Source organism: Fundulus heteroclitus, chromosome 2, assembly GCF_011125445.2.
Source record: "Fundulus heteroclitus isolate FHET01 chromosome 2, MU-UCD_Fhet_4.1, whole genome shotgun sequence".
In the NCBI taxonomy this organism is placed as follows: domain Eukaryota; kingdom Metazoa; phylum Chordata; class Actinopteri; order Cyprinodontiformes; family Fundulidae; genus Fundulus; species Fundulus heteroclitus.
Window position 1 is genome coordinate 11,284,440 of NC_046362.1, and position 22,184 is coordinate 11,306,623.

At 40.4% G+C, this 22,184-nt stretch overlaps 3 protein-coding genes across 3 annotated transcripts; 1 reads left to right on the forward strand and 2 right to left on the reverse strand.

Moving 5' to 3' along the window:
- Nucleotides 1-1,189: 1,189 nt before the first annotated feature.
- On the reverse strand, nt 1,190-2,834 carry LOC118566208 (spexin-like). The gene is made up of 5 exons (XM_036147632.1): nt 2,402-2,834; nt 2,239-2,284; nt 2,086-2,142; nt 1,416-1,502; nt 1,190-1,342 (listed from the first exon to the last, which is right to left on the reverse strand). The coding sequence occupies exons 1-5, from the start codon at nt 2,462-2,464 to the stop codon at nt 1,293-1,295; spliced, it is 303 nt and encodes a 100-aa protein (XP_036003525.1). The 5' UTR covers nt 2,465-2,834; the 3' UTR covers nt 1,190-1,292.
- A 5,567-nt stretch (nt 2,835-8,401) lies between these two features.
- Nucleotides 8,402-11,585, reverse strand: golt1bb (golgi transport 1Bb). The gene is made up of 5 exons (XM_012880212.3): nt 11,406-11,585; nt 10,982-11,073; nt 9,225-9,403; nt 9,059-9,140; nt 8,402-8,960 (listed from the first exon to the last, which is right to left on the reverse strand). Exons 1-5 carry the CDS (start codon nt 11,428-11,430, stop codon nt 8,922-8,924), a joined length of 417 nt encoding a protein of 138 aa, XP_012735666.1. The 5' UTR covers nt 11,431-11,585; the 3' UTR covers nt 8,402-8,921.
- A 1,030-nt stretch (nt 11,586-12,615) lies between these two features.
- slc35b4 (solute carrier family 35 member B4) lies at nt 12,616-21,773 on the forward strand. Its single transcript, XM_012880414.3, has 10 exons — nt 12,616-12,973; nt 15,358-15,471; nt 15,572-15,674; nt 15,757-15,806; nt 15,906-15,987; nt 16,076-16,139; nt 17,397-17,506; nt 17,598-17,673; nt 17,810-17,885; nt 20,018-21,773. The coding sequence occupies exons 1-10, from the start codon at nt 12,897-12,899 to the stop codon at nt 20,253-20,255; spliced, it is 990 nt and encodes a 329-aa protein (XP_012735868.2). The 5' UTR covers nt 12,616-12,896; the 3' UTR covers nt 20,256-21,773.
- The last annotated feature ends 411 nt before the right edge of the window (nt 21,774-22,184 follow it).

A 22,184-nucleotide genomic window follows, 5' to 3' on the forward strand; every position in this document is an offset into this window, starting at 1 on the left:
GCCACAGGATTTATGCCCCACGGCTGTCTACAGAGAGCGTGTTGGGCTTGTTCACTGCCATTTCAGATGTTTGTTATTTAAACAAACGTTGGGGGGATGGCCCCAATATCAAGGCGCCTCAGGAGGATTTAGCCTGCTGAGCTTGTCACTTTTCTGGCAGACTTAGATATATAGACACAAATGTTTATAGCAGAATTTTATTGGTAAGGGACAATAAAATTCTTTTACAATATTACTCGATAAAGAACTATAATGTCCTACTGATTATTGTGAACATAGATCTCCACAGCGACGTCAGGTGGGGCCAAACTCCACTCACTGGCCCCGAATGCAGAGACGCCACAGCTGCCGAGACACATCGCTGTGTGAGAATGTGAGCGAGGAGCGTCATGTTCGACCCAGACATGACTCCTTCAGTGTCATCAGCGATGACAGTGTGATGATGTTTGACTCGACGCTGGTGATAATCACTTAGCATCTTAATACATGACTGGTGCAATCTTTGCCTGGAGCCATTTTATATTCATTACAGGATTCCTAAATATTTTTCAGGTAAAACTCCAGACATTTCAAGACGTCTCTAGACTGACCAGCCGAGAGTTTTTAGCCCTTTAAGGTTTGCTTTAAAAAACACAACTCTGTAGTTCATTATGACTTTAAGGCAGATGTGTCAACAGTGCACGGGCTTTAAAATATGGTTGGACGGAAATAAGGAGAAAAGCACACAAGGAAGGTCACAATGGAGTTAGGATACAATAAAGGAAGAAAAGAATGAACATAACCCAGACAGGAAGCTCAGATGGAAGAATAGAAGCACAAGAAAGACACAAGGAATCCTTAGTCAGAATAAGCTCATTTGAAAAGCTCGGTACTGGTGATTAAAGGCTCCTAGGCCACAGAGGGAGGTGAACAAAGGAAGGGAGGAAACAAAAAAGAAAGGACATGCATAACATTTAAAAATGGGATAGAGGATAAAGTTTCAAAAGCATTTTTTTTGCAAATGCTTATATTATTATCCCAAACATTTTCAGATCTGGAAAACTCCGAAATCAAACTCCACACTTTTTCTGCTGCAACCCTGCAACTATTTAACAAACACAACCGAAGGTAACCAAGCCCAGTTTTCTGCCAACAAACACATACCATTATCAAATTAACATTTTTAAAATTCAGGGGCCAAACAATGATGTTTATTTAGGAGTCCTTTACTGCACATGAACTGTTCACACCAACAAGTACATTTGAGAGTTGAAAGAGTCAACTAATACAACTGGAGCAGGAAGAAACAAAAATCACAGATGTTTTAAGCTCCAGTCCTGGTGAATATCGGGTCCGCCTCCACCTAAAGAGAAGAACAGACGGCTTTTAAATGCCGAGAAGGTTGTCAGACGTGAAAAAGAAGCGCAAAGGTTTACCTTCTCCTGCAGCTCGTTGTCGGAGCTTCGATAGGACGACTGAAGCTGAAGACAATCCCAGCTCATCGCGGATCTGATTAAAGTTCACTGAAAAGCCACAAAACAGACATGTTTGGAAAGTAAGAAAAATGTATGACTTCATAAATTGAACTGCAGTTTCACAGCAGCCGCCCACATGCTACATAGCTGCTGGCTCCCCTCTGGTCCTGCGTGCATATTTTTTATGCACAAATTTAAGAGAAGTATTGAAAAACTTCAGTTAGTTATATTAGCATGTGCTCTTTTTAATGTCTTGTTGCTAACTCCAGGCCCCGCCCTCAGATGATATCACAGCAGAATCACATATTTAGGTGAAAATTTAATAAGAGTTACAGTATTTTACATTTGTGCTCGCCAAATGTTCAATGTACTTAGGAACATGAATTTATGGATCATTATGTCATTAAAAAAATATCCTAAAAAATAATTAGACTTTTTTTTAATCTGAGCTAAATTGCAGTTTGCAGCACATACATAAATAAAAAGAAAATGATCTCCTGAAATGATTTTTTAATGTGCTAACTATGATTAACTTTCCCCACCATCTGACCAGTCTTCAAAACAAGTTTTTTTTGTAATTTTTTTATAAACCGGTGCCTCTGAAAGGATAAATAAAGAAATAAAGCATCACCTAAACGGGGAACGTCCTCTTCTCTGCTGCTGCGCTCCAAGGTTGATCGGTGTCCCTCTGCAACAGATTAATATTTAGCGAGTTTTTCTCACTTGAAACTATCTATTGTTTATTTTTGTTTTTTTCTTTTGCAGCAATAAATGTTTGTCTCACTTGCTCCTTTTAGGTATAAGATTGCCTGAGGGGTCCAGTTAATCGTCTGGGAGGAGGAGGTGGAGGGGTTGGGTAAGAAAATTTAGAGATTTGTTTTACGTCATTAGTTCTAGACAGCAAAATACTTTTTTTTTTTTTTTTAGAAAAGTGAGCCTGTACTTACATATGGAGCAGAGCAGCACTGAGAAACCAATGAAACCACAAGTAGAGTTGCTCTTAGAGACATTGTTAAAGTCTGCAGTGGGAAAGATCGTATTAAGCAGTAAATTGTCAGCGTTCAAGGTCGAACTGTTCCTCACGTTACTAACCCTTTATCTGGTGTCCATTCATATTATGTAGTAAAAAAAATGAATTGCATAAACATATAGTGCATTTTGTTATTAGTCATCTCCACTGTTTTGTTAAAATTACTTTACTTACAGGGCGCAGTGCTAAAATATGAGTAACACCCAAAATAACATTTAAAAAATGTGCTTTCTGGAACAGTCTCCCTCATTCTGTGAGGTCTGCTGAAACTTAAAATGATTTCAAATCACTTTTAAAAAAATAATCATCTTTTTAAACTGACGTTTCATTTCAGAGACACAACCATTGGGCCAGTCCCTGATTCTTATCTGCTTTTTATTGCTTATTTTATTGCTTATGTTGTCAGCCTTGCATTTTATTGCCAATTGGTTATACTTCTTTTTTTTTATCATATTTGTTTTTCATCTGTTGAGCACTTTGGTTACCGTTTTGGTTTATAAAGTGCTTCATAGAATATTAAAATAAATGAATGAATGAGTTTAGATTGGGGTGTCCAAGCTTTTCAACATATGCGCCAAAATGGTCAACTCCAAAGTACTCAAGGGCTAAAAAAATACTATATAAAAACAACTAAAACTACCAAAACATTATAAGCAATGTGAACTTTCTTTTTTACCTACTCTGAAAAATATGATATGCAAAATTTTATTTAATCAAATCAGTTAGATTTTCTTTTTTTTTTTTTTTTTGCCGGAAATGGATGTGTCAATCATTGTAGATCCAAAAGTTGAAAAAGGTTCTGCATATAAGTTGTATTAAAATACAAAAAAAAGTCACAACTGTTGTCTGTTCTCAGCAATAGGAAAAGGAGTTGGTTCTGTCTTTGAAAACGGTTGCTGTATTTAGGAAATTTTAGGAAATTAATATAAAACCACATTTTGATGTTTTATTGTCTGCGTTTGAGCAAAAGTCATTGGACAGATCTGGTCCTATTTACTGGGAAATTAAACAGAATGTAAAAAGTGTGATTATTAAAAGATGAATACTTTGTGTTGCTCCAAACATTTTCAAATTGGAAGAAGATTTAAACTTGTATGCAATAATTGGCCCTTCTCAAAAATAAATAGTCTCCACCTGCATCAACCATCTGTGCTGGGGGGCCACAAAATCAGTCAGGGGGCCACAAAAGGCCCCCAAGCCACAATTTGGACACCCCTGGTTTGGATTAAAAGTAACATATTGTGGGATTCCTAGGTGGAGTTTCACTTTTCCCAACCCTAAGTTAATAACATAAATTGCAACTGTGGATAAATTGCCAAATCTTGTTACAAGCTAGAGTTAAAGGTAAAAAAAAACAATGAAGATTAAAGCAAGGGTAGCGTAGATGATGAAAACACTGTGTACAACCATTAAAGTAGCACATGTACTGAAATATCTAGATGTCAACATGTTTACTTCATATGCAATAATTATTTCCTTTAAATCTAACTTCTGGAAGTTGAAAGTTTGTGGTTAAAGTCTAACAATAAATATAAAATATTTAAAACATTTTGAGAGACAACTACCCAACTCACTAACAAGGGCTTTAATAAAAGCTATCAAATAGAAGGCTATTCCTTTACAAAAGATAACCAACTAAATTTATAGTGGAAAACACAAAACCATACCCCAAAGACACCATGGGTAATGGCAATTTGCTAATTAAAGAATTTTTGTTTAGTTTGATTTTTGTTTAATTTGATTTTGCAATTTCTTTATTTATAGTATGATAAATGAACTGAATATGAGAATGTATTTTACAACAACAATAATAATAATAATATTATTATTAATAATAATAATAAAAGCATCTTACCATCCTGCAGGCTGTAGCTTAAATGAACGGCAGATCAATGCTTCGTCCCGCCTTGGAAAACACACATTTTAAGTAAATGAGCTTGTTATGTGACATCAAGGACGAGGCTGAAAGGTAATTTAATGACATCACAACTAACGCACTGGCTGTGACAGAGTGAAAGGTGCTGCTGAAGCTGTCTCTGCACATTAGCCATAGGCACCAGAGAGAAGTTTGAACTTTGAAGCCTCCAATAGGATCTCTGCAGGTTCACACCACATAGAGACTGTTTATGAATGAGTCTCATGTGATGACAGAGTGATATCAGATAGTGGAAGTAAAAAAAAAAACACTACCAGGAGGCGCAAAACTGCAAAACTGTGTGCAGTAACTTTCATCAAAGCTACACAATCAGAGCAAGCTATATATATTAAAATTAGAAATATTCTGTCCATGAGCGATGCTGAAAAACTAGTCCATGCATTTGTTACTTCAAGGCTGGACTATTGTAATTCTTTACTATCAGGAAGTCTACAAAATGCAGTTCAAAGCCTTCAGCTGATCCAAAATGCTGCAGCAAGAGTTATGATGAAAATCAACAAGAGGGATCATATTTCTCCAATTTTAGCTTCCCTTCATTTGCTTCCTGTTAAATCAAGAACATAATTTAAAATTCTCCTTCTAACGTATAAAGCCCTTGATAATCAAGCTCCATCATATATCAGAGCTCTGATTACCCCGTATGTTCCTAACAGAGCACTTCGCTCTCAGACTGCAGGTCTGCCAGTGGTTCTTAGAGTCTCTAAAAGTAGAATGGGAGGCAGATCCTTCAGCTATCAGGCTCCTCTCCTGTGGAACCAACTCCCAATTTTAGTCCGTGAGGCAGACACCCTGTCTACTTTTAAGACTAGGCTTAAAACTTTCCTTTTTAACAAAGCTTATAGTTAGAGTGGCTCATGTTACTCTGAGCTACCTCTATAGTTATGCTGCTATAGGCTTAGGCTACTGGAGGACATCAGGGCCTATTTTTCTCGCTCTACTGATTTCTATTGTTCTCCAGTTTTGCATTGCATTACATTAAAATGACTGTCGTCATTTCATTTTTTAACTTTTTGCTCTCTCTCTTTTTTCTTCATAGTAGGTACACCTGGTCTGGCGGTCTGTTAACTGTGACATCATCCAGAGAAGACGGCTCACCCGCTACTACCATCTAATGTAGAACAGATTACTAGATCAATGTTTGCTTCTGTGCTTTTTTGTTTCTCTTGTTGTGTCTCTGTTCTGTCTTCCGTAACCCCAGTCGGTCGAGGCAGATGACCGTTCATACTGAGCCCGGTTCTGCTGGAGGTTTTCCTTCCCGTTAATGGGGAGTTTTTCTTTCCACTGTCGCTTCATGCTTGCTCAGTATGAGGGATTGCTGCAAAGCCATGTACAATGCAGACGACTCTCCCTGTGGCTCTATGCTTCTCCAGGAGTGAATGCTGCTTGTCGGGACTTTGAAGCAATCAACTGGTTCCCTTATATAGGAAAATTTTGACCAATCTGTATAATATGATTGAATTTGACTTTGTAAAGTGCCTTGAGATGACATGTTTCATGAATTGGCGCTATATAAATAAAATTTAATTGAACTGAATAAAATTGAATATATATACATACATATATATATTCCTTGCAAGACAATAAAATAGCTTATTTCAAAATTTGCTAAGACAATCAGAGTTTCCCATGAACAGACTTCGTAACATTTAACATCCAGCTGGGCATCAGAGTTAATCAAAAGCCATTTTCATATTTTAACTAATCTATCTGGCTGCTCACAAATTTAATCTCCGGAAATTCACTGTGATCCATTTCAAGATCCTTCTTGCAAAAATTTATTCTCCAGGGTCCACTTTGCATAAATGTCCTTCTCAAAGCGGCACCAAGCTATTACACCTGTTTACACTACAGTAGACTTGAATATCTGGACCACGGGTGTGCAACCTGCGGCTCTTTGGACCTTCCACATTGGCTCTTAATAACTCTGGCTAAATATTATAAAGTACCAAGAGTTTGTTTTTTAAAAAATACATGTAACAAATGGAGGTTTTAGTTGTTTTTTATGGGTTAATTGGCTTTAAATTTACACAGCAGAATTACAAAAAGAAGCAGCAAGTATTCTTTTGATCTGTTTTTTCTTTTTTTTCTTCATTTTAAAACCTAAAAATATAAATAATGATATCAGAAATTAACCCAAAAGGTCATGTAATATTTATGGCTCTAGACACGTTTTATTTAGCCAGGCTGAAGGCAAACATGGCTTTTTTATTGGAAAGGTTGCAGATCTCTGATCTAGAGCCATGGCCCTGGAACAACGGCTGTGGTACCAGGCGTTTAAGCACGTTGATCTTTGCTTCATCAGAGACCTAGCAAAAGAGAAGTCAGCGGAGAACATTTCAAGACCCCCCAGCATGAACTGAACCAGAGCAGTGAAGCAGGAACACGTGCTGCTGGGTTCCATGTATGTCCAAAGTGACATATTGGACCTGTGTGAGCGGTTAACTTCTGCGTTGTGTGATGATTAGAAGACCCACGAGACACTGGGAACGCGTTTGAAGGCGCTCTCCATTTATTAGACCTGACAATCAAAATATGTTAATATTAGCACGTAGCATGTGCCACAGATCTCCAGCCCAATCTATGTGCCACAATACTCTAAGTTAGCATATGTCGCACACTGTAGTCATAACAAAGTTAAACAATTGGCACCATAAAAAGCAATACCTGGGTGATAACTTCTCAAGGGCCAATTTTCAAAAGCTTACTTTTAATAAAGAGAAGGAAAATAGACATTTAGACAATAGAAATAAACAGATTACAGTGGGTTGTTTAACTTTGCAGCAATCCCTCATACCGAGCATGCATGTAGCGACAGTGGAGAGGAAAACTCTCCTTTAACAGGAAGAGATCTCCAGCAGAACCAGGCTCACTGGGAGCGGCCATCTGCCACGACCGACTGGAGGTTTGAGCAGACACAAAAAGAGATAAGCAGCTCTGGAAGGAATATTTCTTTGTTATGCATTTTCAACAAGAATCAATTATAGCTTACTCTATTTTAGCCAAATTTAATGATGTTTTACACCAAAGTCATCTTTTCAGTTAAAGTCACTGGATATTTGTGGCCCTATTTGGTATGAATATAAATTAAATGCATAAAACATGATCGATATGAGATGAATAATGTGCTGTACATTTTCCTTTTAAGATTTTGTCTGTACTTTTAGTGAAAGGCCACCCCGCCAGTAAAAAAAAAAAAAAAAAAAAAACACGGATCCGCATCAACCACTTGAATCAGGAAACCAAAATAATGCTATCCCTGATTTGTGGTTGAGGGCCGTTCAAAGTCCTTCAGAGGGCCGCATTCTGGACAACAAGCTACTGCTGTACTGTATTAAAATGTGTATTTTAAGCTTGGGCTGGTTACCAGTCAAGGCAAACCAAGGTTTAAAAGATTTGAGCTTAAAAACACCCTGGCTGCAGCCTAAAGTCTTTTCAAGTGTGACGCTAGAGAAAGCATTGGTATGACTGGTGTTTCACTCTGTCTGCATGTGTTGCTGCACACTGCCGGTCAGGTGGCTCAAACCTTTTCTTCACTACCAACAAAGACAAATTCATCTCTATGTCGAAACACTTCCAACTTCAAAGCACAGTTAAACAGACTGCAGGCTGACAACCCACATGGATACTAAAAAATAGTTAAGCAGCGAAAATCAGCTCGTTAAGATAAGGTTTAACTCAGGAACAAAGGGGATTAAAAGGTGTAATATTTTGCACAATGAACAGAAAGAAATGCTGGATTGTGTAGTTTGTTCTTTTTAAGACTAAACATTAGGCATCAAAATAAGAGTATTTTAGCAGTATCATTCACCATGAAGGCACTTTTACTCGAGTTTACCACACGGTCCAGAATATCATACAAGAACATGCTGAGTGTGTCTGAATCAAGAATTCAGGTTGACAAATTTTAGGATATTAAACTCATCGATCGCTCGCTCTCTCTCTCTCTCGCTTGCTCTCAGAAACAAAAATGCAACACCCCCATTTACAAAAAAAGGACAATTTATTGCAAGAGTACACTTAGAAAAAAACCCACTGTAAAAATTACAGTACAAACATCTCAAAATGTTTTTTTTTTACAGCACTTCACATCTCTGTAAAAATTACAACCACCTTTGTTGATTCAAAATTCAACATTAATCGACCACTTACACGTCACACAGGATTGCTCCCAGGCACTGACTTTCCTCTGAGATAGTCCAGTGTTATCAAGTATTCGTTCTATAAATATTGCAAGAGGGATGGTACAAAGAGGTTTTTTTTTTTGTTGTAGAAAAGAGGAATACATTTGTATTGTAGTCCGGTCTCAGTCAGATAGTCCTTTGTGTCTGAACGAGGGGAATGGATGCAGTCAGAGGAATGATTACAGACAAACTTGCGTGTTTTCTGCAGAAAAAAATGTGCGAATGAAATTCTCTGGAATGGCAAGGACTGGAACGTACAATCACGATGAGAATCCATGATAAATAGTGGGACTGTCCCCCTTTGTGTTAGCAGGGTCTCCTTATACCATATTGTTGCTCTCGCCGATTTTGTCCACCAACTGAAAGACGGCAAGAAGAAGAAAACAAAAAGAGCATTGAAAGTCTTCATCACCTTGGGGTTATACATGTTTCTCCAAGCGACTGGAATGACACTTACGGTCCTAATTCCTGGTAAACTGAGCAAAGATCCGAGCACAGGCACCCGCCTGATGAACCCCACCGCCACTGGGAAGAATCCCCTACAGACGCAAAGGGAAAACAACGTGAGCCGTGAAGGGGAATAAGAGCGACGTGGAGGAGGTTTTGTCACTGCTTGACCTGACCTGAATAAGAGGAAAAAACCGTAGATTTCCAGGACGACTCCAATGATCGGCCAGCCGGTCAGAACCACGAAAATCCCTCCCAAGAAGAAGCTGGTGGCTTTCGCTTTGTGCCTCTGGAAGAAGAACCTGAAGGTGCGCTCCAGGCCGATGACGAAAGAGAGGCCCGACACGAAGAGAATCTGCAAAACGCAAAATATCAACGGGCTTTCAAATACAAACATACGCTGACAATTAGGGCTGGATGATAATTCAATAACAATATATATCGATCGATATAGAAAAAAAAGGGTCAATCAAAAGTTCAATAGAATAACAGTTTTCCTTCCTTTTGCATTCTAGCCTATCGTGTAGGTTAATACCACAGTAATTACATCCTCCCAACCAATCACAAACGCAGACCCAGGAACGCTCCATCACCAAGCTCCGCCCCATTCAAAGAGTTATTTTTTCTATTTTAAAAACTTGCAGTTTTGGTAAAAAGTTGGTTGAATAAAATCTAAAAATAGGCTGCTAAGCAACAGCATAAAATGGCCAGAGCTGCACTTAAAATAAATTTTTTTAATTGGTTGATAATTATCTATATCGATCAATATGATATCTTTTTGATCAATGTGCATTTTTTCTGTATCGTCCAGCCCTACTGACGATACAAGGTTTTCAAGAACTGCACGGCAGGAAAACGCCGCGCTAATGACGTCACGAGAGGAACAATAATCGGGTTGATCAGCTGCCGTTAAATTCCACTAGATATAAAAATAGATCGAGGTTCCTACAGAGCTCTCCACGCAAACATTCTGCACATTTTAGACTCAAAATGACCTGTCCTTTCCACTCATTTGAAAAAAAACATTCAGAAAGAAGTTAAAAAAAATAAAGAAAGAAAAGAGGAAAGGAAAGGAAGGACACAAGGAAGAGAGGAAGGGACGACAGAAAGACGTAAATCTGAAAGGAAGTAGGGACACAAAGGAGGAATGCAGGATATGAGGAGGAGGGAGATGGTAAAAAGGGAAGAAGACAAAAAATTAAGTTTGGAGGGGGTCAGAGGGACAAGTAACAAAGCTCAGAATGAAGAAATAAAAAGGAAGGGGGCAGATGTAAGGACGTTTGGAGGCGAGGACTAGAAGAAAGGAAGGATTCGTTAAGGAAAAGACAAATGCGGAAAAGGGAACAAAAGAAGGAGGACACAAAGGAATGAAGGAACGAACAAACGATGATGTTCAGAACTCGGTCTCCTCATGTGGTGTCACCAAAAGATATGTGCACTGGATGCTTGTTTTTGGAAACGTAACCTTTATTAATTGATTTATTTATTTGTTTGTTTTCCCCCTCGCTCAAAACCAATTGGGCAAACAAATTGGAAAACAGTCAGTCATGTTTTTCTACAGGTTACAGATCATATCTAAAGCGAGTTTGATTGATTTTACAGGAAATTCTGCCTAGTAACAATTATTGATTATTGTGACTCTGGTCATGCCATTTACCAAAACACACAAAGCAGCATGATCTAATTATTATTATTATTATTATTATTATTATTATTATTATTATTATTATTATTTCAGCTTTTAAATTTTATTAAAGCTTTTAAATTTCTATATTATTAAATCATGCAGCAGATATCCATACATTGTTGTCAACCTGTGCTTTTAGTGTCAGCAAACATCTGTTAGTGAAGAAAATAGTGGGGAGAAAAAAGACTGTAAAGTAGCTTGAAAGGTTTTGTCAGCCTCTCAACTGTAGGCTTGTGAAGGACTCACGTTTCCTATGGCCAGCAGAGCTTTGTCAAAAAACAGCATCATCCCAAAGAAGAGGAAAAACACACCAAATCCCGTCAGTCCCATCCCAATTTCTGCAGGGTTTAGGGAACAAGAGATAGAATCAGTTACACCAATCACTGTTTTTCACAGGAAAGCATGCTGCTGACAGAAAGACAGTCTAAAATAAAGACACTGTTGTAAGCTAAGCATAAACAGAGAGGGCATGGGTTCAATTAAGCCACTGCTAGTTTAAAAACCTAAACATATTTTACAATATGGTCATTTTTTTAAACATCTAAATCGAAATTAATCCCTCCACAGTGACGTAACAACGCCCTCAGCCAATCGTCTTGCAGTTGTTAGCCTCGTACATTTAGCTAAACCGGGTTCGCGACACCGAAAACCGGCAGAAAACGAGCCTTACTCTGGGAGTCCGTGAGTGAGATCATTTTGAAAGCGTCCGAAGAGATAACTGAACCACGCAATGGCCGCAGTTGCTGAAATCTGCCACTAATACAGGCGGGAAGCTAACTCAAATGGTTGCTACGACAGCTTCAGTCAGTGGCGCAAGCAGAGCCAAAGCTAGCGGTTTGCTACGCCAACACGTCAACCAGCGCCACGTACGCACGCACGCACGCAAATACATCAGAGATCGTCTATACTGACAAGCACGGGAGATGATATGATGAACTTGAGGCAGACTCTGGCTGCTACTAGCTGCTACATAGTCCAAACTATGTGTCACACTACATTCACACATAAAAACACTACTAAAGAAATTATATTATAAGAAAAACAAATACATATTTGAGTTTGCTTTGGGTTTAGGCTTTTTCTTCCTCTTTTTCTTTAGTTTTTAACGGCTATCACTGTTGCACTACTGTCAACTCTTGGATTTACTCATCTTTATTTCTGAGTTAAGGCAAGATGTGGAGTTTTTTTAATTTTATTTTTTTGTACATAGAATCGGGTACACCAAAGGGAGGACAAAAAAAAAAAACGAGAAAGATCTCTCAATCCCTTGAGGTTAAATAATATGTAGATTGATTTAATATTTAGATTAAAATCACATTATAATGGAGTTATACATGGTTATATGATAAAATAACAATCACAGTTTACTGTTTTAGTTCACCTAACTTAATGAATATTTATATTTCAGTGTATAATATCAGAACTCAAATCTCTAAAATGGAAATATATATTATATTTATCAGCATGTGTAACTGTAACTCACATTTTCTGATCAACTGAATTTTGGGTTCAGAAATGAACCCAAAAAAATAAACACTTATTGTTATATATTATTTGCATGTAAAAAATCTATCGGATAATCACATTTTTATGTTTGAATTGAATAAAATAAAGAAACTGACTTTTCAATGATGTTCTAATTGGTTTAAGATGTGCCTGAATGTATATATCTACCAGCCCACCACCATGCTTACCCATTTACGTTCAGACTGAAAAGTGATCTGCTCTTGTTTAGCTTCTCGTACACAGAAATTTGAACAGAGTGGTTGCTCTTCCTATTTCAAACTGTGTAAGGACTCTCATTCGGCATGTTGCGGCGCATTTTAGCTTTATATTGCGCGAAAACTGCAAGAGCAGCTGGTTATACTGTTAGGTTTTAGGCATAGTGCTAAAAAAAAGACAAATTGCCTCTAAAAAAATACACTGCACTTCGTATGAAACCAGAAAACAGACAAACGAGCGAGGCCCATTTCCGCGTTTTGAAATAAACTACAACTACCATGAATCTACCGAGCCGGAAAAGCTACACGTCTCGTTCAGACGCCGGAGTTTGAGTTGAGACCGAAGACCTTCCTCCACTGAAACACCAACATGTTCCTCTCGGTTATTCGCCCCAACAAGTGACCCGGGTTGTTTATTTTACCGACTGCACATTCTCACCATGGGGACTGCGTTCGCCGTGGTCCTTGTTTTTGTCGGATGTTGTAGCAACGTGGTGTCCCTGGAGCTGCTGGTCAGGTCGGTCACAAACTCAAGCCAGCGGGCTCATGTTGGCTTTTTTTTATATATATAGCGCGCCGGTTTGATGCATGCAGCTGATTTAGCTGCTAAAATGCTTTTTTTTATTATTTATCCTCTGAATCCAAACAAGAGACGGGTGTTTATTTTTTTTTTTCCAGTTTTACGTTAAAATGGGGACAAAACATTTCCAGTTGGGGTTCAATTAAAGCGGCAGTGTTCAGGTTTCACCATGTGTCACAACAACACGAAGAAAAAGTGCAGCTTTATGGTGCCTAAAAGGCGCTGGGAAATATATTCTATGTTTGTCTGATTCTGAAATAGCTTTATTACAACAACAAGTGTCGCTGAGACGCCTCTCAGCAGCAGACTTCATCAACTGCCCCTTCACCAGGATCAGACAAGAGCAATAATAAAGGCCGATGAGAATAAATATGAAACAGTTCTACTTCAGAGCAGGAGTGGTTCATGTTGTAGGCAACCAATGAAAGATTTCTACTGATAAGGTGTCTTATTAAATTATTCACAATCACAACCTTTTAACCCTTCGTCAGTTTCCAACCTCAAAATTAAGTGTATTTATGTGCGTAAGCAGTGCATAAGTGTAAGGTTAAAACGATGCATGACTTTCTTAATTTTTTTTTCTTTTTACCAAAGAAACATCTGCAAAGTGTTTAGCTTGATGTTTGTTACAGTTCAGCTCCACGTATCTCCCCGCCAGCTCTGACCAGGTCTCCTTTGCCTGTGGAGGAAACACATAGAGGTTCCCATGCAGCCCAAAAGGTTTCATTTGACAGTACTCGTTGTCCCCCGCCTCTACATGTCTTGATGTAAAACATGTCCACAGACTACTCTTCCATCCGAGCTGTGTGTGGTAGCAGCTCCTCCAGAGTGACCATGATGGGCCTCTTTGCTGCTCTGATTAATGATCTTTTTAGCCAGCCTCTCACTGCAGGACCTAAATGCTGGCTGGTTTATTTCACCATGCTGTGGCACTCAGGCGATGTTTCCAAGCCACCAATGAACCGTGAGCACCTGCCACCTTTGTCCGAGGTGGTGATGTGCACATTTCCGTTTTCGTATGATGGATTGAACGGTGCATTTCCAAAGCCTGGGATGGTGTTTGATAACCAAACCTCTCGTGTTTCTCATGTCTTTTCTTTATTATTGACAGTGACAACCTGGCCTAGAGGCAGCAAGAAAATCTAGTTTGTTCCTTGTTCTTCATGATTCTGCTTATTCTCTTGCATGCTCTAAAAAAACGAACTCCGAGGCCTCCACAGGACACCTGCATTCACACTGAGATGAAATTACATATTGGCCAGTCCTGTACACTAGTCGGGTTTCTCCCGAAGCCAGTTGCTCTGAATGATATTTAGGGGAATAGGTCAGAGGTGATGTGAATGTCCAGGCGCTCCACCACCTCCCCCTGTATGCAGAGAGGAGCGTGTTCAGTCCTCCTGGACCTCCTGTAAGCTATCGTTACCTCCTTGGTCTTACTGGTGCTCAGGATCAGGTTGTTCCTGGAGCACCACTGTGTGAGACCGTGAACCTCATATCTCTCGTTTGTTTGCAAATAGGAAGTGCATGAACAATTCACATTCAACATTATATGATATAAAATAAAACATGAAAACCTTGGCTTGAGAGCTATTCTTAAAAAAAAGCCCTTTTTGTGTTATCGAGTTTGTCAGGTTTTTTTTATTTTTATTTTGAGAAGCATCCATTTCACCCACTTTTCTTCCATCTGTGTTTGCTGTAGTCTGTGTCACAAAGAAATCTCATCATTGCAATACTTTGAAGTGTGCGGTTGTAACATGGTTGAATGTGGAAAGGTTCAAAGGGAGTGAAAACTTCTGCTTCTGCTTCTTCTTCTTCCGCTTATCCAGGGTCGGCTCTCTGAGTCCTCCCCGGATGACTGAGCTCCTCACCCTATCTCTAAGGGAGAGCCCAGACACACTACGGAGAAAACTCATTTCGGCCGCTTGTATCCGGGATCTCGTTCTTTCGGTCACGACCCAAAGCTCGTGACCATAGATGAGGGTAGGAACGTAGATCGACCGGTAAATCGAGAGCTTCGCCTTCTGGTTCAGCTCTTTCTTCACAGCAGACGCTGCACCAATCCGCCTGTCGATCTCCCGCTCCATCTTCCCCTCATTCGTGAACAAGACCACAAGATACTTGAACTCCTCCACTAGGAGCAGCACATCCTCCCCAACCCGGAGAAGGCACTCTATCCTTTTCTGGCTTTTAGAAAACTTTCATGACACTCTATATGTTCCTACAGTAAACCACCAGTTTTTTTTTCTGCTTCTGCTCTTTGTTAAAGTGGATGATTTCTTACCTGCTTTTAATTCTGCATTTCTGCTCTTTTTTTTTTCCAGAGAGTTTCCAGGATGCGGCAACATAGTCACCTTTGCTCAGTTCATCTTTATCGCCTTAGAAGGTTTCATATTCGAAACTAAATTTGGGAGAAAGAAACCAGCGATTCCAGTAAGGTAAAAAAACAAAAACAAACATTTATTACCTTTTTAAATGAGCTGTTGAAAGTGAGACTAAACGCTGATGTGAAACTAAATGATTTATTCTGTTTCTCAGTAACTATGTCATTATGGTGACCATGTTCTTCACCGTCAGCGTGATCAACAACTACGCTCTCAACTTTAATATCGCCATGCCGCTACACATGATCTTCAGATCGGTGAGTGTCACTTCTGGTCGTCGTCGAGCTCCTCCTGAATCCGCGCCCCGTCCATTTAACCTCCCTCCTCTCTCCCACGCAGGGATCGCTAATAGCCAACATGATCCTGGGAATAATCCTCCTGAAGAAGAGGTGACGCTTCCTCCGCTCCCAGCTCACACGAAGTCTTTCCTGCTTTTATCACATATCCTCAAATGCTCATTTGGTGCATCTCACCTTCTCTGCCTGCAGGTATTCAGCCAGCAAATATCTGTCTATCGTTTTAGTTTCCACCGGCATCTTCATCTGCACCATCATGTCAGCCAAGCAAGTGGTGAGTCCTCTGCAGGCGTGTTGTCTTTTCCAGTGCACCCGCTAGTTGTTCTGCGTAATGATGCAGAACCTGTGCTGGTTTGTTTCAGCATGATGTGTCCAGCGATGGATCAGGAGAGCAAGGCTTTTATGCCTTTATGCGCTGGCTTGTTGGTGAGTGCTGGTACAAGTAATTAGAATAAGGAAAAGGAGGGGGGGAAAAATACACCTCCAGGTTTAGGGAAAAGTATTTGGCTCTTTACTGATTTCCTCGTCGTTACATCATCAATTGGAGATAGCCCCGTTTTTTTTTTTTTTTGAGTTAAATTTAAATAGATGTGTGTATAAATGAACATTGACTCACACAGAACCCGTCTGAAAACACGACGTAAGCCACAAGATCTGATCCAGTTAAATTAAACAGGTGAGAAACAAAATGACATTTACAGAGTGGAAAAAAGGTTACAAGCCATTTTGAATATGGCTGCATGATATTTTAAAACCTTTCACTACCGATAACATTGGTAAATATTGTGATGAAGGTATCACTTATTATTATTATTATTATTATTATTATTATTTTCTCTCTTGTTCATCTGTGCTTTCATATCCTGTGGCCTTGGGTGAGCATCTGTCCAGCTGGCTAAATACTACGTTAGCATTTAACATGCAGGTTCATAACACTTTGGAATATACTATTGCTGCAATTAGTGCTCTTCAATCCTTTGCAATATGAATATTACACACGCTGATGTTGCAGTATATGCAATTATATATTTGCAATATGTTATGCAGCCCAAATGTCTAAGGCTTTTGGGACTACAGCAAACCACAGTGAGATATATTATCTACAAATGGAGGATGTACGCAGCAGCGGTGAACCAACCCACAATTGGCCAGCCTGTTAAAATTACTGCGAGAGTGCAGTGGCAGGGTAATGGCACCGCTGCTGATCGACTTGTAATTAGTTCAGGACCCTGAGCTCAAGCGCACTTGGGGTTAAGCAGCAGGACAGTGATGTGAAGTAGCCTAGCAAGTCCCTTGATGTTTGAAAAGTCTCCACTGTGACCAAAATACGACCATCCTGCAAGGGGGAATGGGGGCAACAAATTCCACCCGCAGCAACCAGTTAAGTTTAGGGTGCAGTTAGGAACAGAACAATTTGCATTGCTTATTCTTTCAATAAGTTAAATCGTCATTTTATTGGGTGTATCTGTGTCCGGTTTTAAAATGTTTTTAATTATTTGTGTGCCCAACAAAGAAACAGCAAAACAGAAGAAATGTGCAAAGGTCCAACTACAATTTTCCCACAGACTGTAGATCCAACACTGAATTGATAGCTGCTCAATTGAAATGCCAAAATAGTCCAACAGCATCATTGACCTGCTTTTCTGTAGCTAATTTCTTGTGTGTGACTTCGTGCTCAACCAGGCATCGCCATGTTGACCTTTGCTCTGCTGATGTCGGCGAGGATGGGCATTTTCCAGGAGACGCTCTACAAGCAGTACGGGAAGCACTCGAAGGAGGCGCTCTTCTATAACGTCAGTGTCGTGTCCCCCCCCGCGCAGAATCAAGGGAGCTGACCTCACTGGTGGTTGATTTTCACTTGTCTCTCCGTCTCTGCCTTTTCAGCACTTCCTGCCTCTGCCCGGTTTCCTGCTCCTGTCCACTGACATCTACAACCACTGCAACCTCTTCAGTCAAAGCAGTGAGTGTGAATAAGTCAATGAACAAAAAGGGAAATTACCTTTTTGTGTGTTCAGTTATTAAAAAAGGAACAAATGCGTTTGTGTCATTTATGTTGGAGGTGATCAACTTTTGCTTTGTTTGTTGTCTTTTTGCAGCTCCCGTTGTTGTTCCTGTGGTTGGGCTGACCATGCCGATAATGTGGCTCTACCTGCTGGTCAATGTCATCACACAGTATCCTGTCATGTTTTTTTTCTCATTTGGGTGGATTCAGCAGATGCAGTTATGCCTCATGATTCACTCCGTCTTAAACTACAGTCCTAAGTGTTTCAGGCTTTATTGATCTAAACAAAACTGAATTTAAAACCCTTCGGCTATTCATGTGACGTCTCATTAGGCTGAAGCAAAACCTGTCATCGTGTTTCCTTCTTTTTACCTGACTCCGCCAGATGGATTTGCTCCGCATATCCATCTGGAAACCTTCCGTTGAAGTAATTTTGGGAAGGGGCGAAAATACTGGTTAGCTGATTGGCCTATGTTGGTGATAGACGGGCCAAATGAACCAATCAGATCAACGAAGCATATGACTTACACGTCAACATGCTTCGTCGTCGCTCTGTTACGAGCGACGACGAAAACACAACCACAAGCCAAGCTACTCTTGTTGCTGCAGGTAAAGGCTCGTTAGCTCAGCAAAGAAATACTCTAATTCCGATAAAACTTGCTTGATAGCCACGCTAACGCTAGTTTCATCGGCTGAAGCCGCCATGTTCTTTAGACTGAACTGTCGTGCTTCTCGTTGCGTCACACCTCAACCCGCCTCAAAGCCAACGCTGATTGGACGTTCGTTTGGTGAACGGCTCCAAATTTTCTTTTACGGAAAGTAGCCAGACTGATCTGCGAGTGAAACCTTGAAAGCTCGCGAGATCAGGATGGTCTCACGAGGCTATCCTTCTTTATGAGAGATTAAAAAAGATTTGTAGGATATGTTTGCCTTAGTTTAATTTATCTATAATATTTTCAATTCCATTTTGCCATCCACACAACTTGATGCGGCCATCCTTTACTGCTCGGGTAATACAGGGTCAGTTGCTTCTAAACATTCTAGCTTCTTGCATATGTTTTCCAATAAAAGCTTAGTTTGCAGCGTGGCGGCCTCTAAAAGAAGGGTCTCCTGCTCCATCCTTCCAGAGCACTGTCCTGCAGCACTAAGGCTACGTTCACACTGCAGCCTGAAGTGACCCAATTCCGATGTTTTTTTTCCCCATATGCGACCTGTATCTGATTTTTTCATGACAGTCTGAACAACACAGATCGGATTTTTTCAAATGCGACCCAGGCCGCTTGGATATGTGGTCCTGAATCTGATACGTATCTGATCTTTTCAAATGCGACCTGTGTCTGTACGGCCGGGTCACATTCATCCGACCTACACGTCATTGATACTCGACAAACGTCACTAATGGTGGACCTGGCTATGCCAAAGAGGTTTCTAAAAAAAAAAAAAAAGGTTGGCTATTGTGTGGTAACAAACACCTGTTGCAAGTCCATACAGCCCCACAGCAACGCGTTTACTCACTGCTATGGCCACCGAAGAGGTGTGTCTTTACGTAAGAACGCTAAAGAGATCCGTTCAGACGCACATAAAGGTTGCCTTTGTCATTCGAAAATTATGAATGAAGTCCGTATCAGTAAAGCCGCTCACGTCGCTAAAATGTGTCTCTCTTCCTTTTCGATCTTCTTAAAAAGATTGCGTTGGTAATGTGCTGCTCCAGTTGGAGAATAACGTAAAGAAGGGAAGATACGCTGCAGCAATATAATCCATGTTTACTTCTGCAAACAACGAGCACGCTTGCTACGTATGATGTCATCGCGTCCTCTACTGCGCATGCGGGACACTCAGGTGTATGAATGCAGTTCACACAGGAGATCACATACAAGTCACATATATTTGGAAATGTCAACGGACACGCAAAAAAATCAGATTTCACAAAAAAAATCGGAAATGAGCATTAAGGCCTGCAGTGTGAACGAAGCCTTAGATGCATCCCTGTTCCAAGATGCAACTCAAATGAATGTCCAGTTACCCGGCCACTGCAGAACCTCATGTTGACATGAGGTAGTTTGGCCATTAGCGCAGGGATGCATCATAGAGTTGCAAGAAATATTAAGGTCCATAATATCTAATTCAAAAATGCGTTATAATGCATAAAGCGGAGGGTAAAATGGCGATACTGTTACCAAGCAGTGTGATGCATGGTAACAGTTCATTCCTTTCAGGGAAGTAACAACCATGAGAGAGCCTTTGCCGTATTTCTTTGACCATTTCTTCTAAGTCCTGTTGCAGACTTTAACCCTTTCTCCAGGTATGTGTGCATCCGCGGCGTCTTCATCCTGACCACCGAGTGCCCTTCGCTGACCGTCACCCTGGTGGTGACCCTCAGGAAGTTCTTCAGCCTCATCTTCTCCATCCTCTACTTCCAGAACCCCTTCACCGCCTGGCACTGGGTGGGCACAGCCGTGGTCTTCGTCGGCACCCTGCTGTACACGGAGGTTTGGAGCAGCGTGCGGCCGGCCCAGGCCAAGGACAAGAAGACGGAGTGACGAAGGCAAATCTACCCCCTCGGTCAAATTTGGATAGTTTTTAAATCTCCTGCTGTAGTTTTATAAGGTTATTGTTTTCACACTTGACCCCACATGATATGATTGTTCAAGTTGTGCTCACTGGCCACTTTATTAGTTACACCCTGCTTGTACTGCATTGGACCTCTCTTTTTTTTCTTCTCTCCCTCAAGAACTCCTAATTCTCCCAGATGCTGCAGATTTGTCGACTGCACATCCATGATGCCCATCTCTGGTTTTACCACATCCCAAAGGTTCTCTGTTGGAATGAGGTCAACAGACCAATTTTTATTGTGACAGGCCTATGGCTGTGCTCAGTTTTTATTAAAGTCTAAAGTATGCCAAGAAAATACCACCCGACCCATCCTGCATATATAGGCAGTCTGAGCTGTGCACATATGCATTTGAAACAAGCGTTTACTTTCTACCGTCTTTAACCAGCGTCACCTTCTAACATTAACAAGGCCAACAACCAACTGTGCCACATCCAAGTTTCAATTTTCTTTATTCTAATGCTCAGCTTGAACTTCTACGTTATCCTCACCACGTCTAGATTGATGCATTGAGTGGCTGCCATGCGATTGGCTCATTTGCCATTTGTGGTAACAAGCAATGGAACTGTTGTAGCTAATAAAGGGGCCGTGGCATTTATATTCTGTCCATTTCCAGAGAACATGGAGGCGTATAGACTTTATTGACTTATGTTGCACTTGGGAAAATGTATTAGTTGTTTAGTTCTCAGCTTGTGGGTGTTATTCAGGTCTAGATCTGAGCTGAAAAGCAATGCATTAGTTGGCTATACGTGCAATTCTGCAAGTAAAAGGATATTGCATAAAGCTTTAAAGCAGGTCCAGTAGAGGAGTTGGACCAGCAGTTTAAACTAAACTGCATTGTATTTCAGCCTTGTGGAGGTTCGTACCCCCGTCTCATTAAAGTTTAGATCTTTCTGCCTCAGAAGTTTCCAGATCTGTAGCACTCCTCCATACACTCCATTCTCACCCTGTTCTCCCCATAATAAGTGCTTAGACCCGACTGTGTAACTTTTTAGGTTAGTGTGATTTGACTAGTCAACATGTCTCAGTGCAATACTGATGCATGGTGTGCACAGTGCTACAGCCTACATCAGACTTTGGCTGTACGATTCCCAACCAACATTTCCATATTGGATCCGTGCTGTTTGGAGCGATCTTAAAAATGAGCCCCAGATGAGTTCGTCCACGGATTACATAATGATCCCAAATTAAATGCTGACATGGATTATCCATGTCAACTCTGGGTGAGAAGTGGGAAGCATATTGGTGCAAGATGTGATGCATAATTTGATTTTCTTGAACCCCGGACACCTCCTACAAATGGTGTAGGTTGCATTTTGTCAACCCAATGTCCCAAGCAAGGAGTCCATTTCGAACCTGTAGGGGCCCACAGACGCGTTGGCTCGGATGAAACCATTTCATCCAATATTTTGGATTTATTTTCATGAAATTTGTTGGCCAAAAAAAAGAGAAAATGTCCCCAAACCTTGTTTTTGCGTTTGTGCCTCAGTAGCATTCACTGATCGACGGTGCAACTTGTGTCTTTTCTTCTGTAGTGATATTTATTTTTTAAACGTGTGAGGTTAACCTGAGCCCTTTCATACTGAATCACGCAGGTTATTTATGACTCCATGTTGTCTCAGGTGTGTTTGTCATCAGTCTGTGCACTCCAAGCGCTCTGAAATTAAACTACTTTTAATAAATCACCCGAGTCTTTCCTTTTGGTCATGAATAATTATGATGTAAAAACGTTATTTTATTTTATTTATTTTTCCTTATATCTAGCGTCGGGGACAGACCGTTCCCTCACGCCTCGCTGATTTTTAGCTGCTGAAGCCATCGGACCAATCCGGACAGCTGTAGTTCAGCTCCGGCCAAT

Bases quoted from the DNA above. Each gene is read 5' to 3' on its own strand.
- LOC118566208 (XM_036147632.1), bottom strand. From the start codon at position 2,464: ATGTCTCTAAGAGCAACTCTACTTGTGGTTTCATTGGTTTCTCAGTGC. The intron at 1,503-2,085 runs GTGATGCTTTAT...GTGGCTTTTCAG, and splicing joins AGAGGACGTTCCCCGTTTAG to TGAACTTTAATCAGATCCGC. The intron at 1,343-1,415 runs GTAAACCTTTGC...TCTTCTCTTTAG, and splicing joins ACAACGAGCTGCAGGAGAAG to GTGGAGGCGGACCCGATATT.
- golt1bb (XM_012880212.3), bottom strand. From the start codon at position 11,430: ATGATCTCACTCACGGACTCCCAGA. The intron at 9,404-10,981 runs GTGAGTCCTTCA...TGCGTTTTGCAG, and splicing joins CTCTGCTGGCCATAGGAAAC to ATTCTCTTCGTGTCGGGCCT. The intron at 8,961-9,058 runs GTAAGTGTCATT...GCCGTCTTTCAG, and splicing joins GTTTACCAGGAATTAGGACC to TTGGTGGACAAAATCGGCGA.
- slc35b4 (XM_012880414.3), top strand. From the start codon at position 12,897: ATGGGGACTGCGTTCGCCGTGGTCCTTGTTTTTGTCGGATGTTGTAGC. The intron at 15,807-15,905 runs GTGACGCTTCCT...CTCTGCCTGCAG, and splicing joins ATAATCCTCCTGAAGAAGAG to GTATTCAGCCAGCAAATATC. The intron at 16,140-17,396 runs GTGAGTGCTGGT...GTGCTCAACCAG, and splicing joins CTTTATGCGCTGGCTTGTTG to GCATCGCCATGTTGACCTTT.